General features: G+C 38.3%; 1 protein-coding gene across 1 annotated transcript in view; it reads left to right on the forward strand.

Annotated features, from left to right (window-relative positions):
• Positions 1-9914: 9914 nt before the first annotated feature.
• The window catches only part of Fam81b (family with sequence similarity 81 member B), a 44093-nt gene continuing 37656 nt past the window's right edge, over positions 9915-16351 (forward strand). Inside the window, exons 1-2 of the mRNA XM_023561421.2 lie at positions 9915-10169; positions 13338-13402. Coding sequence (XP_023417189.2) covers positions 9975-10169; positions 13338-13402 — 260 coding nt within the window. The 5' untranslated portion in view covers positions 9915-9974. The remainder of the gene's footprint in view (positions 10170-13337; positions 13403-16351) is intronic.

The raw sequence follows: 16351 nt of genomic DNA on the forward strand, positions 1-16351 counted from the left end.
TCTGTGCAATTAACTTGAATTAGTGAAGTTTTACTCTGTTATCTGCATATTTACTTATTCAGTGTTAAACCGTCAATGTTTGATTATAAATTTGCAATGTTTTTTAAACATGTACCTACTAGAAAGTCATTAGGAAATGAGGCAAAGGTTTCAATGGAGGTGATGTTAGATAGAAAGGGTGCTCTCCCACACTGGTCACCTATTCACCCAGATGTCCCCACCCTCCAACCTGTACGCTCCCCAGACCAATTCCCTGTCTGATTCATCAGCTGCCATCATCTGAAGCAGCATCTGCATTTTCCAGACTCCCCACGTCTCCCCGGTGGATGCTGTGGTGCATCTTTGCTTTGGCTGAAGCTAAAGTGAACAGTTCCCTTTAACGTGACCACAGATGAAGGCAGAGTGTCCCCGACAATAAACAACCTCAAGAGCAGTCTTTAATGTAAAGCCAAACACTAGGGGGAAATGGGGAAGAAGTTTAGCTGCATGCATCACCTCATGGCCTGTGTTTCACTATTTCACTGTTTCTAATCAGGGTTTCCTTAGCGTGGATGCCCTGGGAAATCATTTCTTGAAATATAGCTTAGTGGATGTCACAAGTAAAGTAAGCAACAGAATAAAAGGCACAATTAAATTTAGGCAGACACTGTCCTAAGAAAGACTGTAACAAGTAATTGGAGAGCTGCTTGGATCAGAAATAATGATGTTTCATTAAATTACAGCAACTGCTCTGCCTGGCCTACATTTAATGTAGTAATGAGAGAGATAGGAGAAATATTGGCACAGAGAAGTGGGCTCTGTCTCCATGACACTGAGTCAAAATGTTCTCCTAGCACATCTTTGGCTGCCAGTTTGGCGATGCCTGGGAGGAACAAACAGCTGACATGAGAGGAGGCTGAGCCGGAGATCAACTACACATTGGGGCCACAGTGAGGCAGCCCCATGGAGCTCCAGAGGTGAGCGGTGAGCCGTGTAAACAAGCTGTCGGGATCAGAGCAAGGCCAGTCCAGCAGGTGTCTGGCCTTGGTGTGCTTTCCTGCTAACCTCAGCACAGAGAGCGCTGAGATTGTTTCGCTTTCAGTGTTCTCAGCAAAACACTGAGACCTTGCACTTTTGACTTCATCGTGTGCTTCGCCCTTTTTATGGTGTATAAATCAAGAGGCAGACCATGCTGGGTTGTCGCTGCCTCTCCATTAGAGATCTCAGGTCGTACCTGTCCCAGCTTTCTTTTTAGTATGTGTCAGTAGTATTTTCTTAATCTCCCATTGCCCTCTCTCAGGACCCTGCTGGCAGCACAGCAAGCTGAGCTGCTCTTGTGACAGAATGGTATGCAAAGCAAGTGCTCCCAGTGACACCTGTCACCTGCAGAACTGCTGTGTTTTATGAGTTTTAAGTCCTTAACTTGCCCCACAGAGTAAAACATTTGAGATCCAGGACTCACTACAGATAGAAGACAGGTTCAATACTGTGGTGACTAGCAACAATGTCTTCACAAAAAATTCTAAACACTAAGTATAAACCCACAGAAGTGCTTCGGTCTTATAAACTTCAGTTGTGAATAGTTTACCTGCAATCAAATGCACCCATCATAATAGTATATAAATGCTGATGTGTTTCATTTATGCCATTAGTTTCTCTCAGGTCATTGAAGGGAAATTTTTGTGCTATTATCTGTTTCTTCTTTGCAAGAAAGAATTGTTTTGCCCATGTCTTTTGTTCTTAACTACTTTGAAGCTAATGACACAGTGCATTAACTATTATTCTCTTATTACTTTGTTCTGAAATTCTTTTCATAAAGTTTAAAAAATTCACAGTTCAAGGGGTTCAGTGAATGCTACACATTCATGTAATCCCAACTAGTCAAAGGAAAGAACATTTCCATCACTGCAGAAAGTTTCCCGTGCTCTTCCTTGTTGATGCCACCCTTATATTGTTTTTTAAGCAATGAAATATTTATATGAACATTTTTAAGTTGAGGCAACATAAAAAGCAATTTGTTCATTTGCCATAAACATTTAGATCTTCAATTCTTTGCATAAAGTCAGCTAACATTTTTTTTCTAAATAGAAGCATAGCACAGACTAGCCACGAAGCTTTCAAAGCAGGCTGATATTTTAGGTGTAATACCCAATTAAAATATAAAAGGAAAGGGTGTTTTAATATACCTGACATGCTCTGAAGTTATAAAGGTTTTCTGTTAAAGCCACAATGTAGGAAGGGAAAAAAGTTACCAAGAAAGAAAAAAAACTAGCACACACAATAAAGACTTTGCTAAGAAAACATTGTATTTATGTAAAATTATATGAAAATTGAAGATAACATTTAAAACACAAAAATACTTACAGTGACTATACCAAGTCCTACAAAAATCTTAGAAGTCTCTTATTGAATCCCCTTCAAAACATTTATCATGCTGGAGATGTATCTCAGCAGCGCAGCACCTACCTGGCAAGTGTGAGGTCCCAAGTTTGATTCCCAGTACCCAAACAAATAAACAAATGCACAAAACAATTACTTTATGTCACAGCAAATAATTTTCTCTTTCATCTTAAAACAGAGATAAACTAAAATCTGAAGCATTATTGAGTGACACACATCAAGTATGAGATTCAGAGGAAAATGCTTTCTCAGTCTGAAGCTGACATTCTCCTCCCAAAAGTGCTTCCTGCATGCTTCTCCACAGATCAGTGAGCAAGAAGCTGCCCTGCTGCCTCTTCCTAGCACATGCAGAGAATCAAGAAAGTCAGGAAGCAAATCAGAGACCTGTTCCTAACCTGCTTATGCATCCCTCTCAGGCAGCAGCTGTGAAAGCATTCACAGGCACTTTCAGGTTGCACACCTCAAGAAAGCTGAAGTCCAACATGAAGAGTAACACCTGGTAAACGGGTAATACATTATCAGATACTGAAAGTATATGTTAAGTTTTATTCCAAAACTGATTTTAGTAAGATACCTGCAAAGTATACTTGTAAAACAAGGATGAAATATCTTTTAGTCATTTGTTTAAAGTAAAAATACAAACTCATAAAAATACAAACTGTACACAACATTGTATATGAATTTCCATTTACCATTGTAATGTGGACTTTCTTGATATCGTAAATATCAATACACATTTCAAATGTTATAGCTAAGTCTTACAGAAATAATACTTTTAGCATTCCCTAGTGTCAGATAATTGCGCTAGTTCTAGTTTTTAGTTATTTTAACCTTGTGATGAACTTGTTTGTATATAAGACTTTCTCTGCACTTTGGCTTATTTCCCTCAGAAATTTAGATTGTGTAATGCATTTGGGTACAAAGTTTTTCTATCTCTCATTGCACATTTTCAGTGTGTTTTATAAAAGTATAATAAGTTCTTTTAAGGCAATTTATGCACCAATATTCTCACAATATTTTACCCTAGAAAGCATAATGATATATATGACTATTTTTTATAATATTATTCCAGTACTATTTCCATTACCAAAGAAATGGTCACAAGCCAAAGGCCACAGAACAAAAAGAGCAGTTAAACCAACTTGTGTTATTTATAGAATATACTTCATATAACCTCTAAAATTATATTTCCAAAAATATGTGATAACAATAAACATGTTAGAATATACCCTGTCATTAAGGCTAAATAAAAAATCAGGAGATAAAATGATATGAATTACACAATCTCAGGTATATGTGTGACTATACATACATGTTCATAGAAAAAGGCTGGAAAGAAACTTTCCAAAATGTGTGCAGTGATTACTTCAAAGGAGATGATTGCAAATATGCCTTTTTGTACAGTTTAGTATATATTTTTACATATTCAGGATATTAATTCTTTCTAGTTCTATCATATATCACATTTACATAAAATGGTACATGTATGTGAGAACTGAATATAACATTTACCATAAAATGATTACAAGAATATTCTTGAAATTATTTTCCAAGTATTTTTTTTTGTTATAAACAAAGAAAAAATTCCATTTATCCATTTTTCATGTATAAAAGTAAAACCCCTGTAAGTTAACAGGATTTCTTGTGACCAAGTATCATGAAATGCATTAGCAGGGTCTCGATCTCTAAGCTCCAGGTTTGGTTAAATGATCTGATGGACTCAGATAGGTTCAGACACTGAGAAAATACAAGTGCATTTCCCACAAGGGGTTTATCATAGTCACAGTACTTTACAAAAGTATATTTGCATCTCAGGCCCTACAGGTACATATCCAACACACCAGCAGACACCACTTACTTGCAGGGTGAATTCCTGACTCCTTGTTACTCCTACAAAGACACACGACCCTTTGGAGCCTGGTGTCTGCTCACCCTGCAGGCTCATTTCTGATTTCAGCCCTTCTGTTCTTGCTGGTCTTGTGACTGGGTTTCCCTAAGTACAAGCGCATTTTGTGCACACTGTGGGGCTTATTCTCATGGGGTCACAGAAGGCACCTCTTTTGAGAAGTCTTCTCTCCTCCTCCCACAATAGGCTTCCCGCCCTGGTTTCTCTCATCACACTGCATGCAAACTCTCTGTGTATTAACTGCTCGTTCTCTTCTAGAACATCAGTGAAGTTAGAGGTTTCCTGCTGTTTTGCCCACTGCTATATTTTCAGTACCTAAAACTGTGCACAGAAAATAACGCGATGGAAATTAGAAAGCTTGTCTTCCTGGCTGACCAGAAAATGAGTGAAAGAGGGAAAAGTGAGTGAGGACTGTCTCCAGCCAGGACTTCAGTATCTCCAACACGGGTCCTGGAGAAGGTGGGGTCGAAGCAGTACTAGAAAGAAGAAAGGGGAAGGAACAAGGAAGATAATAGAGAGACTTCAATGATAAAGGATTAGGCAGGTGGAAAGAGATAGAAATTTCCTCAATTTCACCTGTAAAATGCACCTGGGTACTCACTGGGTTGTTGTGCAGATGACTAAATTGTAAAAATATGACACGCCCACATATGACAGCCCATCTTGCATATAGCAGGCATTCAGCAAAATGTCTGACTTTTTCCCATCCCTTATAGTTTGGCTCAGATATTTCTCTAGCTGCAAAAAGCCAGTAACAAATTTCTAGGAAAAATGCGCTGAACAAACTTAATTCCACTTTGATTCTTCACAGTATAAATCATGTTCAATGATAGCCACAGCAAATGCAAGATGCTAAAGTTTCACAAGATTAGAAATCATGGCCATGAGAAGAGAGAGTTACTCTGGGATAAGCTCTGCACAGGAGGAAATCTCAGGTCTTTTAGGAGTGGGACAGAGGCGTATTCCCAGAACACAGGAAAACCTCCCTCTGTGGCTTCCATTATCATTTCTACTGCTGAGAGAAAAATGCATAAAATATTAAAATCTGTCCCAGAGCCATTTGGCTAAATGTATAGATGTCTAGAGCCAAAAATACATTCATTGATTTTTAGAATTAGAATCTATTTATATGGTTTTTAAACAGATGTCTCTGGTCACCTTGAAACCCAGGTGCCCGCCTGCTCCAGGCTGGATGCTTTAGGGACACCGGTGTTAGATGCAACAAAAATAGGGTCCTGGAGATGGTGAGATCAGCTAGTTGGGATGGCTGCCCAGCCTCAGCGCCACTCCTGTGTGCTGACACTGGCAGGGGAGTTGAGTTAAGGTTTTGCAGCGCAGAATGTTGGATCCATAAAAGCGTGGAGCCTTCCTGGCAGAGCAGGAAACCTCCCCACAGCAAAAGAGGTGTTTGCAGCTAGACTAAATAGTTCTGCTGCCAGGATCATAGAGAGCAGATAAGCTAATTCAACCACTCAACTAATTCAAGCACAGGGTTTTATTGAGCCTACAAATGACTATGGCTCCTATATCTGGGAGCAACACAGCCAAGAGCCACGTGAATGGTCACTGCCTTTGCATTGCGAGAATGGCCACCTTTGTCCTGTGTTTGCTGTTCTGTGGGATTTGGTCATTTCTTTAGTCATTGATCATTTTTTATTTTGTTTGCAAATGTGAACGTGTGTGATGGGCTAAATGCAAAGACAAACATTTTCTCAGAGATCATTTTCCCCTTGGCATTAGAAATTACAAAAATTTCTGTATTCTAAAGCATTCTACTTCTTAAACGGTTAGTCCATTTGTTTGGCTGAGTTTAGCCAACACCAGATAAAAGGCAATGGGAGTCTAAGGCAGGAGGCAGGAGCCAAGAAGCTGGGATTCAGGGTAGTAGCTTGACTACCATGACGGGTCTGGGAAGAAGCTCTTTGTGAAGGAAAGCAGACAGAAGTAGAATCTGAAACCAGAGAATGGAACAAGGGAATTTCACAGACCTTTACAAAAAGGAGTATTGCAGTTTAAATGTGGAGGAGAAATGAAAGCAAATTGCTATGGGCACCTGCAGGGAGCCTCCCCAGGGTGTGGTTTGGCCTTTGGGAGATGCAGGTGGTAATTAGGACCCACAGAAAATGTTTTAAAGGCAGAGTGCAGTTCCAGCACTGCTGCAGTACATGCAAATTCTGCTTGGGTTCCTTAGGCTGCAGAATCTACAGCCCAGAAAGAATGAGACACTTATATAGGTTGACACTTTTATACAAATACAGTAACAATGATAGGGACACCAAAATTGCCTTGTGACCAAAATGGTCTTCCCCTTTCAGGATGCCATTTCAGAAAGTCTTTGAGTTCTTCAGTGTGTGGTCCTTGAGCTCACAATGAGCTTGTCCAGAAACTCATGGGGTGTGGGGGTCCCCAAATCTGGAGTTAAGATGCTCCCCAGATAAACTATTTGCAATGCCTGCTCTAAACCATTGATCCCTGTCAGAAGCAAAGTCTGCACTGGAGGGAAGTGCAACCTACACTGCCTTGAAAATGTCCCGCTTGCTGAAACTCATCTTTCCTTTGGGTTCAAACATAGAGCACCCATTTAGATGGAAGTAAAAAACACACCACACCGGAGATGTCAGCGTGATGCATCCCAGGAGGGATTGGTCAGGAGAATTAGGAACAAGTTAATCAGAGTTTCACCATTTACTTATGTGACCTGTTTCAGCTCCCTCGGTTTTTTTGTGGTTTTTAATCTACAAAATTGGATTATTAATACCTGCAGTGGCTTCCCTATATAAATCATAAGATAGGGCATGAAGACTACCTCCTGAAATATTAAGTGCTAAGCATATTAAAAGTCACCTGAAGACCAAAGCAAATAAAATTAGAACAGTAAGACGACCCCAGGCTCACATGAGATCTTCCACGAAGCATGGCCTGAGAGTGCAGACTCACCAGGCAGGAGTGTGGATAAACAGGCGGAGGAAAAGGGTCAAGGAGTCTACAATGACTGCACTGCTTTGGCCCCTGGCTGGGCAAGGCATCCTCAGCTGAGGGTGGGCAACTGGGAGACACTCAGGGTCCAGGCTGCCACTGGCCCATTATGCAGCAAGATTTAAAAAAAAATGAATGTTTAAAATTTTTAAAAATTTTATTACAGTAAAAATCATGTCACCAGTAATTCCCCACAAAATACTTTCATTTTACCATTTCCCAAAGTAGTTAGGGAAGTTTTGCTGATTTTTTTTTTTTTGCATGTCTTTATGAGATGTGATCAAAAACACAATGAGTTTTTTTTTAATGCAAAAAAGTCACTGAATACTTTGATCACCCCTCTACTCCCTGAGTGAGCTATACATAGGTGCTCCTTTCTCAAAACCGTTAAATCACTGGTCACAAAACTGTTCCAATATAACTGCTTGTTAAAATAAGGTATTTCCTGTCATATGCCTGAAAAAAATTGTTCCTATGCAAATGGCCAGCCCCATGGTTGTTAGTACACAGGACCACACTGTAGTGCTATGCTGACCTCCAAAATGGACCATCACCTTCCCATACCCCCACATCAGGAGTTCTTTATGTCTATATTCAAAATATCAGAAGAGAGTCTTTTTTAAGCATCCATGTCAAGGTTGAACATTTTTGTTTCTGTGCTTCAAACTATGCTCTTCTTCATCCTAAATTAGGAAACATCGTTAAAGATCTTTGACTTCCTGGAGGAATTTCACATACTCATTTCAGGCGGGTAAGAAGCCAAGACCGATCCATCCGTACATACATTTGTACATACATACATGGCATGGTACCCAAGGTCACAGGTTTATTCTTTCCATGATTCTGGTCACAAACCTAACTGCATGAGAACCGAATCTAATTTCCCCATAAAATCAACATTGACCCTCACCACTGAATTTGATCTATCTATCATCTATCGATCTAATCTCTCTTTATTTACTTATTTGTGCATTGTTCTGTTAAAAACTGAACAGCCGTTTATATTTGGAGACCAAACAAGTTCGAATTTATTTCAGCAGGGCCCATTTTTCTAGCCAAGTATCATGGATTAAAAACTGAATTTAAGGAAGGAAAAAGCTGTTAAGCTAATCAAATCTAGTTGTTTTTTATTTTTTTCTTCCCCTCTGGCAGACCCTTTTTTTTGGATCACTGCCCTTTCATAATAATCACTAGTAATAGTTATCTTTAAAGGATTCCTGGCCTGGTACTCAGCTGAACGCTCTGAGCATACTATCCCATTCCATCCTTTCAGCCACCTTTTTAGATCAATACTGTTAGCTCATTTTACACAGGCGAAAGCTGATGCTTGATGAAGCAGTGTCTTTTGGCCTGAAGTAAACAGACAGTAGGTTGAGCAGGCAAGGTTCCGACCCACTCTCTCAGAACCTGTAGCTGCTTGCTCCTTAAGGCATGTGTCAGTCTGCTCCACACTGGATACAATTAGGGAGGAGTAATCAATCTTTTGGGCTGTTTCTAAGCCCTGGCAGACTACCTTTCTAAATTTTAAGTGCTTAGTTTAGCACTGCAGGAGGTACCGTTGGAGCCAAAATCCTGGCTGGTCTTAATTTGTGTATCAAAGTGTGTCACATCCTGAACATTGTGTGTCCTTGGAGTAGGGCAGATCTGGCAGTGTCACTTCTGCATACAAATGAGAACCAAGTAGTATTAAGAAAATATGCAAATTATAATTTTAAAATCCAGGAGAACATTTTAAAGGTAAAACAGTCCACTCCTTTTTTGCAAAATAACTACATAAAATGTCCTGTAATTCATTTATTTAAAAACTGACCCATGTCACATGTCACTGTTGCTAAATTTTCTATAATGCTCTCTTAAGTGGCTAGAAGAACTAATTTCTTCGATTAACCCACGTAAAGGATATGAGACTAATGTAACATTTTGTTTTCTCTTTGTCTAATTTGGTAGTAACTGTTCTCTCACAAGACTGTAAAAATGAAATCAGGAAGTGTATGAGATATCAGATTAATAACGACCACTTCTCAGTCAGTGAGATAAAGAAGGGAAAGCCCTAGCATTTCGTTTTTTGATTTGTTTGCTTTTTTGTACAAAAATGAACATTAAGGAAATCCCCAAGGCTCCTAAATCCCAAGAATTTAAAAACTTCAAGGACAGGGCCAAGCCCTGACATCACAGACCTGCCTGTAGTCACAATGCTGCTGAATCACCTGTGCGAAGGTGCCTCCAAAATGATGAACTCTTGGTTAGAGTGCAGTCACAATTCCTCACTACTTTGGCTTTCTATGGAAAAAAAAAAAAGAGAGAGAGAGAAAAAAAAGTCCTCCACAGTTCCATTTCAAAAATAAAATCAACAAAAAAACAAGGCTGGAAAATCAAGCCTCATGGATTCAGGTATTTATTCCATGGACTACTATTTAGAGCACATTTAAATTTCTCATACTTTGCTACCTTACTTATATTTTTACTACTTTATATATGAACAAATTAATCAGTCCCAAGGAAAATCCTCAGATGGCTTAGACGTGGTAGGTTAGGATTTCATGTTAGGATTATTTGATCTCAACCAGGTTCCTAAATGTCTTACGGCGATACCTGTGAGGATATGCTCTACTAGCTGACCACAGTGATGTGGCCTCCAGGGAGAATCCTGGTGGGGCTGGAGGAAAGAGGGCACCTGCGAAACAAACCAGAAGCATCCCTTTAAGCTTTGTGCATGCACAGAACTTACCCTCCATTGGAAAGGAAATGCCACCAAAGCAAAAATATGTTTACCTCGGTTCCTGGTCTGATTCTCCATTCTGGTTGCCTAGATACAGATGTAAACAAAAGTGCCTCTCCAACTGCTGAACAACAGCCAGAGGAACCTGATGGCCCCCTTCCTGGTGCAGGCGGTGACCAAGAAAAGAAAGCAAGTACCTTTAGATAGTCTTATGAAAAGTAGCATTCAGTGTTTTTCTCAGTTTCCTTAGACAGCTTTAAGAGTCCTGGGGAAATGATTTTGCTTTTCAGTCTTCCTATGTTTCCTGTTTATTCTGCCCTGACACACCAACTGATGCCAGCATAGGCTGAAAGGAAAAAGGATCTCAATTTGTAAAGACCTTAATTTGACTAATTTTAATATATAGGACTACATTTTTTTCATTCAACAATAATTTCTTTTTTATGAAGCCTCAAAAGGATACCATGACACACTCAAGGTCTAGACTATATTTAATGAGAAAAAGTATAGTTAAATAGAATGTTTGCTTTACTCATACTTGTGATATTTCCTCTGTTAATTAAAAAGCACATTCAAGCAAGCGGCGTGTTTAGTCTTTGGTGATTCTTAATCACACCTGACCCATGGTTGCAGGGTTTTTTATGGAAAAAAGCCCCAGAAAGCTAGCAGGCTACCAAGCTAGCTTTTGGGGTAACTGTTGGGGTAACTGTTGACAGTCTCTGGCACTCTCTGTGTGACTTCAGGCAACTGCTTAGCCTCTATTTTCTTTTATCTTTTACAAGAATGGGCTGATAAGATCTATCACACAAGTCGCTGAGAGGTTGGAGACAGCAGCTCAGGTGAAGTGCTTAGCAGGTAGAAAGGGCTCAGTCAACAACTACTGATGACTATTACCATCTCCTGATCTCAGCCAAGTGTACTACACCCCTGTTCTTCAAGTTCTTTACCGATAAAAATAATCAAATTATCTCAGTAATAAGAGTTTCAGTTATTCAAAGTAACTAATATCAACCATAATGTAAAAATAATGACACCAGTCTTCCACAGCTCTTGGGAGAATGAGACCATATTACACTCGAGACAGAACTGTATAGCATAAAGGCATATGGGGCTAGGGTGCAGCTCAGTGGAAAAGTACTTGCCTACTATGTGTGACACCCGGAGTTTGATCCCCAGGACCATGAACTTAAACTGTCTTAAAAGTATTCTTATAAAAAGATGAAAATTGATATGTGTTTAAAAAAACCATAATAACCACCAAATAGTTTTACTAGAAAATAATTTTTATATTTTATATTTTTTTATTTTAAAAAGCCAAACAGAGAAAAGGATAGAAATGACACAGAATTTCAAAAAAACAGTAGGAAATTAAACACTAATTAATATAGTACATATTGTTATCTTAAAAGTAATTGTGTAGGTTACAAGATCTAGGCATAAAAAATGATCAATCAAAAAAAATTTTTATATATAACCACACCACATCCTGCAAAAATGGGATGAAAAGGCATGTGATTTTTATTTGCTAGCCTTAATGTATCTTAGACACATGCAAAGGAATTTTAAAACAAAAAAATTCCACAATGGTCATGACTTTGCTCAGTGTAGTTAGAATTATGAATGAGATTTTTTTCCTATAACATTTTAATTCTCTATACTTTTCCGAATTTTTCTCCATCATCATATTTAACATTTGTCAGTTTTAAAGTGTGGGTATTGAGTGTGTTTTTAAGATGATGCTGTTTGTAATCTTCCAAATAAGACTTCTAAATGCATGCTAATAAAACATATTATTATTAATAATAATTAGGATATATGTTAGTATATATGTTATACACCAAGAGAAAGAAAGACAAAAGCCCAGTAATTCATTGACCTTGGACACAATTTACCACAGTCTTTCATTACAAAATACAGAGGGCTACTGAGTGCCAAATATACAAGGCAAAAAACCAATGTTACCAAAGACATTACCCCAACTAGACTCTCACTGGCCTGGAGGTCACAGTGAAGAGATGGGAAACAGAATTAGAATTAAACAGGTGAGGAGCCCAGAGCCCAGGACTGTCCCAGCAGGAAACAGGAATGAGAAAGCCAGCGCCAGAACAGAACAGTGAGCTCCTTGATGGATTAAAGATGGTACCCAGAGCGCACACACCCACCTGACCACTGGCCCAACAAAGCCATTCCCTAAGGGAAAGCTGGGGGTGGGAGGCAATCCAGCCTCTTGACAATCTATTCAGCAACGGGGAGGGGACAAAGCACTATCTCCACCGTTCACTGATTCCATCCTAATCAGCTTCCAAACTATTGTTCTTGCCTGCTATCAAGTAGGCTGGGTAAATTCTTTCTTGATAAGCAACTTACCAGCTTAAGGTGTTCATTTGTCTTTGAAGAGGGAGATTTCCAGCTAAGATGCTTTGCTTTAAATTAAATGGTAGTTCCAATGACTTTGCAAAAGGATTGGTTTCCATTTAGAGAAGGGTTTTAATATATTCTGCCCATCATAATAGCATACCTTAGCAAACAAAAAATATGCTAAGAATATATTCTAGTTTTTTTAACTGAGATGAAACACTGCTCTCTCTCTTAAATTTATTCAAATATAGTCTCTTAAAATTAGGATAAATCTGTGTTTTATTTTTTATATTCTAAAATAATACAACAATCGATTTTAGACATTTTCAACATATGCAAAAGTAAATACATTTGCTATTCTCTTTCCTCACAGAAATTTTGTCAAATTTTCAAACTGCACATAAATAGAACACTCTAAGAAATATAGAGAATATTCTACAAGTATCATTTTACTGGGTTAGAGATTGTCAACTATTCATATGACTGTTTAATACCAATAAGTTATAACATACTAATATGTTATTTCTCTTTGGCTATAGTAATCTGACAGCCAAGTTTTTTAGAAAATAAAACTACTTGGATAGATTGGTTTTCCACTTTTAGACTTACTTATTGAAAATCAGCTGAATCCCCTGAGAAATCAGCATGTTGGGAGTAATTCATTCCCATTAGAACTTCCTTTAAAATTCAGTCAATAAACACTGCATATTTCCTTTAGGAATTATCCAGGAATAATCTATGGCTTTGACTTTTCCAATAAGTATTTTCTGTGATACCAAAGCTATGAAGTGCAACTCTCTAGTATCTTCCCAGGACTTCATTTGGGTTTAGTCACTAACAGTACAAATGGAGCTTGTACGAGATTAAATGGGCTGGTGGTCTCCATATAGGGCATATATTTTGCTTCAAATCAAAACATTTACTTATGCATAAAAATGATAAGAGTAACCTGTAAAGTAGCAGATGATAAATAAGTTTTAAATGTGACCTTTATTTTAGGTAAGATTATCTCCAGCCGAAATGTCAACCAAGAACTCTACAGATCTAGTTGAATACGTTGACAAGTAAGTCTATAAATTGCTAGTTTTAACTGCTTACCGCACTCAAGGACTGGGTCAGAGATTAAACTGACCTCTGTGTTTATCTTAACTAGTTCTCTCTCTGCTTTTAGAAGACCCTAAACCATTTCAGAAAAATCAGACTCTCCATCCAGTTCCTTTCTGACAAGCAAAGCGAGTAGATTTTACGGTTTCTTTTTCAATGACTTCTGTACATACATTAGATATGTGTATCAAATAATACAACACAAACAGTAAGTGACATTGTATCAAATATACCTCATTATGACTTTCAAAATAAACCAAATAGATCTGTTTACATTTTGTGAAAAATCTAGGAACATTTTATATATGTCAAGTCAATCACTGGAAAATTATGTCTCTCCCATTTACAGTGCCACACAAGAGCTCATCCAGGAAGGAAGTTAAATAAAGCAGATCATGCAGGTTTATTTACACATTTGTTCATCAAGGAGCAGATATCTACTGATTTTATAATGTGCTCAATGTCCAGTTAAGCTTAATTGAGCAGAAAAACAGCCAAGTCTGGTTTCTTGTTTTCTTGGGCGGGGGTGAGGGGGGTGGGGGGGTGGGGGGGGTTCCTTCTGCCTGTGGAAGGCAGAAATGAAAACACCTCAGGTCTATTCTTTAATCTGCCTCCAATCAGCTACTCAACTTTGAGAAGAAAAAAAATTCTCTCTTCTCTGGGCAATCTCTTCCTCCTCTACAAAATGTGGTGGGAGTTCCAAGAGATCAGTGATGAGTACTCAACTCTCACTGAAATTTCTCATCACTGTTCTTCTATATAATTAAGTAGGTGGTTAAAATTTAAGAACATTATTCTCTCCTGGGATTTAATTTTAAATGAAAAAAACTCTGCTCATAAATCTCTTTGTATACTTCTTGAATTGATGTTCTTGAGAAAAAAAATTTTCTCAGCATGGGATCAAATGTTTTCTAAGGTTCTTTCTATCCCTAACATTCAAAACCTGGTTATTATAATTTAGTAACTTAATGCTTATCTCATTAAATGTGCCTACTAAACACCTGGTACTGTGCTACACACTTGAAGAATTACCAACAAATAAACAAGACAAAGATTCTCACCTCACAGAGCTTCCATTTTAGCAAAAGAAAGTCACAGGCATTGCTAAATAAGCTGGTCATGGTCAGTCCCCTCCAGAAGTTGACATTTGAGCCAAGATAAAACAGGAGGGATCTGGGCACATGCACATCTTGGAGAAGAGCAAAGTTTCTAAGGGAAGAATGAAATGGGGCAAAGACTGCTGGGTAAAAAGATGCAAATAAACTCAGACTATAATAGTATCTAAGATTTTGTTTGAAAGTCTATGAGTGAAGTAAGTGGAGAATTTCTTCGGTCCATGGGAAAACTTCTAAAGCTGCTAAACAAAAAGGAAGCTAGGAAATGAAATTATTTAGTACTGAGCAGTTGTTCAGGGTGAACCGTAGCCAATCTCAGTAATTGTCTCAGGCATACATTTTTGGTAGATGAGGATCTATTTGACAGACAAAGAATAGTATTTAAAATGTGGAGACACACAACCTTTAGTCAGATGGGCAAAATAATAAATGATTAACGATTTCTTCTTGTGAGTAGACTAATGACATTCAGGATCTAAAAATATTCAGTTTCAACATGTTTCTTAGGACGACAGCAGACATCTTATTTGGTCATGAGGCATTGCTTTTGTTACTGCCTGATAAAGATGGATTATGTAACACTACCATGTGTAAGGAAGGAAGACAAAACACTGTCGTGAGGCTTTCCATGAGTAGGTCATGCTACAATGAATGGTGTTGCCATCGGTCACGGCAAAATCTTACTCCGTCTCGCCTTCTCACGTCAGCCCTGCCTGGGAGGGGCAAGGCTCTGTGAGTGGGCACAGTCACGGAATCTGGGCATCAGCCTCTAAAACCCACCAAGGCAAAGGCTGCCCAGATGAGCTCCATTCCTCCTGTCCCTGGAGTCTGTCAATTACTGCCAGATCAGTCTGGTAAAAAGAGCACCTCCAACTTCAAAGCCTTGTGAGGGCAGACGTGAGCGGATCAGGGAAGGGTGACTTGTTCATGAATTACATGATGCTGGAAGCGAGCCACACAGAGGACAAATATACCTTATACCCCTTAGGAAAGTGCACTGTAAGGGGAGGAGCCGCTAATTAACCTAAACAAAGGTGTGGGGTAGGAGAAAGAGAAGAATGTTAAAATGGTACTCAGCAGATTTACTGATGCCTGAAGCCTAAAGCCTCAGGCTCCTCCTTGAACTAAAAAGAAATTTACTTAGGTAGTTGCAGAAATGAAATGACATGTTTTTGAAAGTAGTACAATAACAGTATAAGCACTCTCTAGAAATAGGATACTGTTTCTTTTATTTTATGAAAAAATAAAAATTTCATAAGAAAATAAAAAGTTAATACTATGTACAATAATCCTAATAGTAGTTACTCAGAGTAGAAGACATAGACAAAAAAACTCTCATACGAAGAAGAATCAAACAGATAATAGCACAAAAGTTTCTTTTCAATGAACCAAGAAAAACTGATAACATGATTGAAACAAATGAGCATATATGTTAAAATATTTTGAAACAGTAGAGAAGGCAATTTGGGAATTATTTGAACTTATCCCTGCTTTGCACTGATTTATCTTCTAAGATGCAGCTTGAGAACGTAATGCTAAGTGAAATAGGCAGCCACACAAACTTAATTATCATAGTTTCCCTTACATGAGAAACTCAAAATATATATGCAAACAAAGATCAAAATAGAAGAAATAAGATACTATTACTGTTTAAAATTCTTTAATTCCTCTTGAATCAAATAACTTAGTGTTTGTATTAATTTCCCAGGCTTTGACAGCACAGTACCACAGCTGCATGGCTTAGAATCACCTAAATTCCTATTTTCTCCCAGTTCCGGAGATGTCAGCAGGATT

Source organism: Cavia porcellus, unplaced genomic scaffold (genome assembly GCF_034190915.1).
Source record: "Cavia porcellus strain 051 isolate PalLab524CR breed Dunkin Hartley unplaced genomic scaffold, mCavPor4.1 scaffold_2, whole genome shotgun sequence".
Lineage (NCBI taxonomy): Eukaryota > Metazoa > Chordata > Mammalia > Rodentia > Caviidae > Cavia > Cavia porcellus.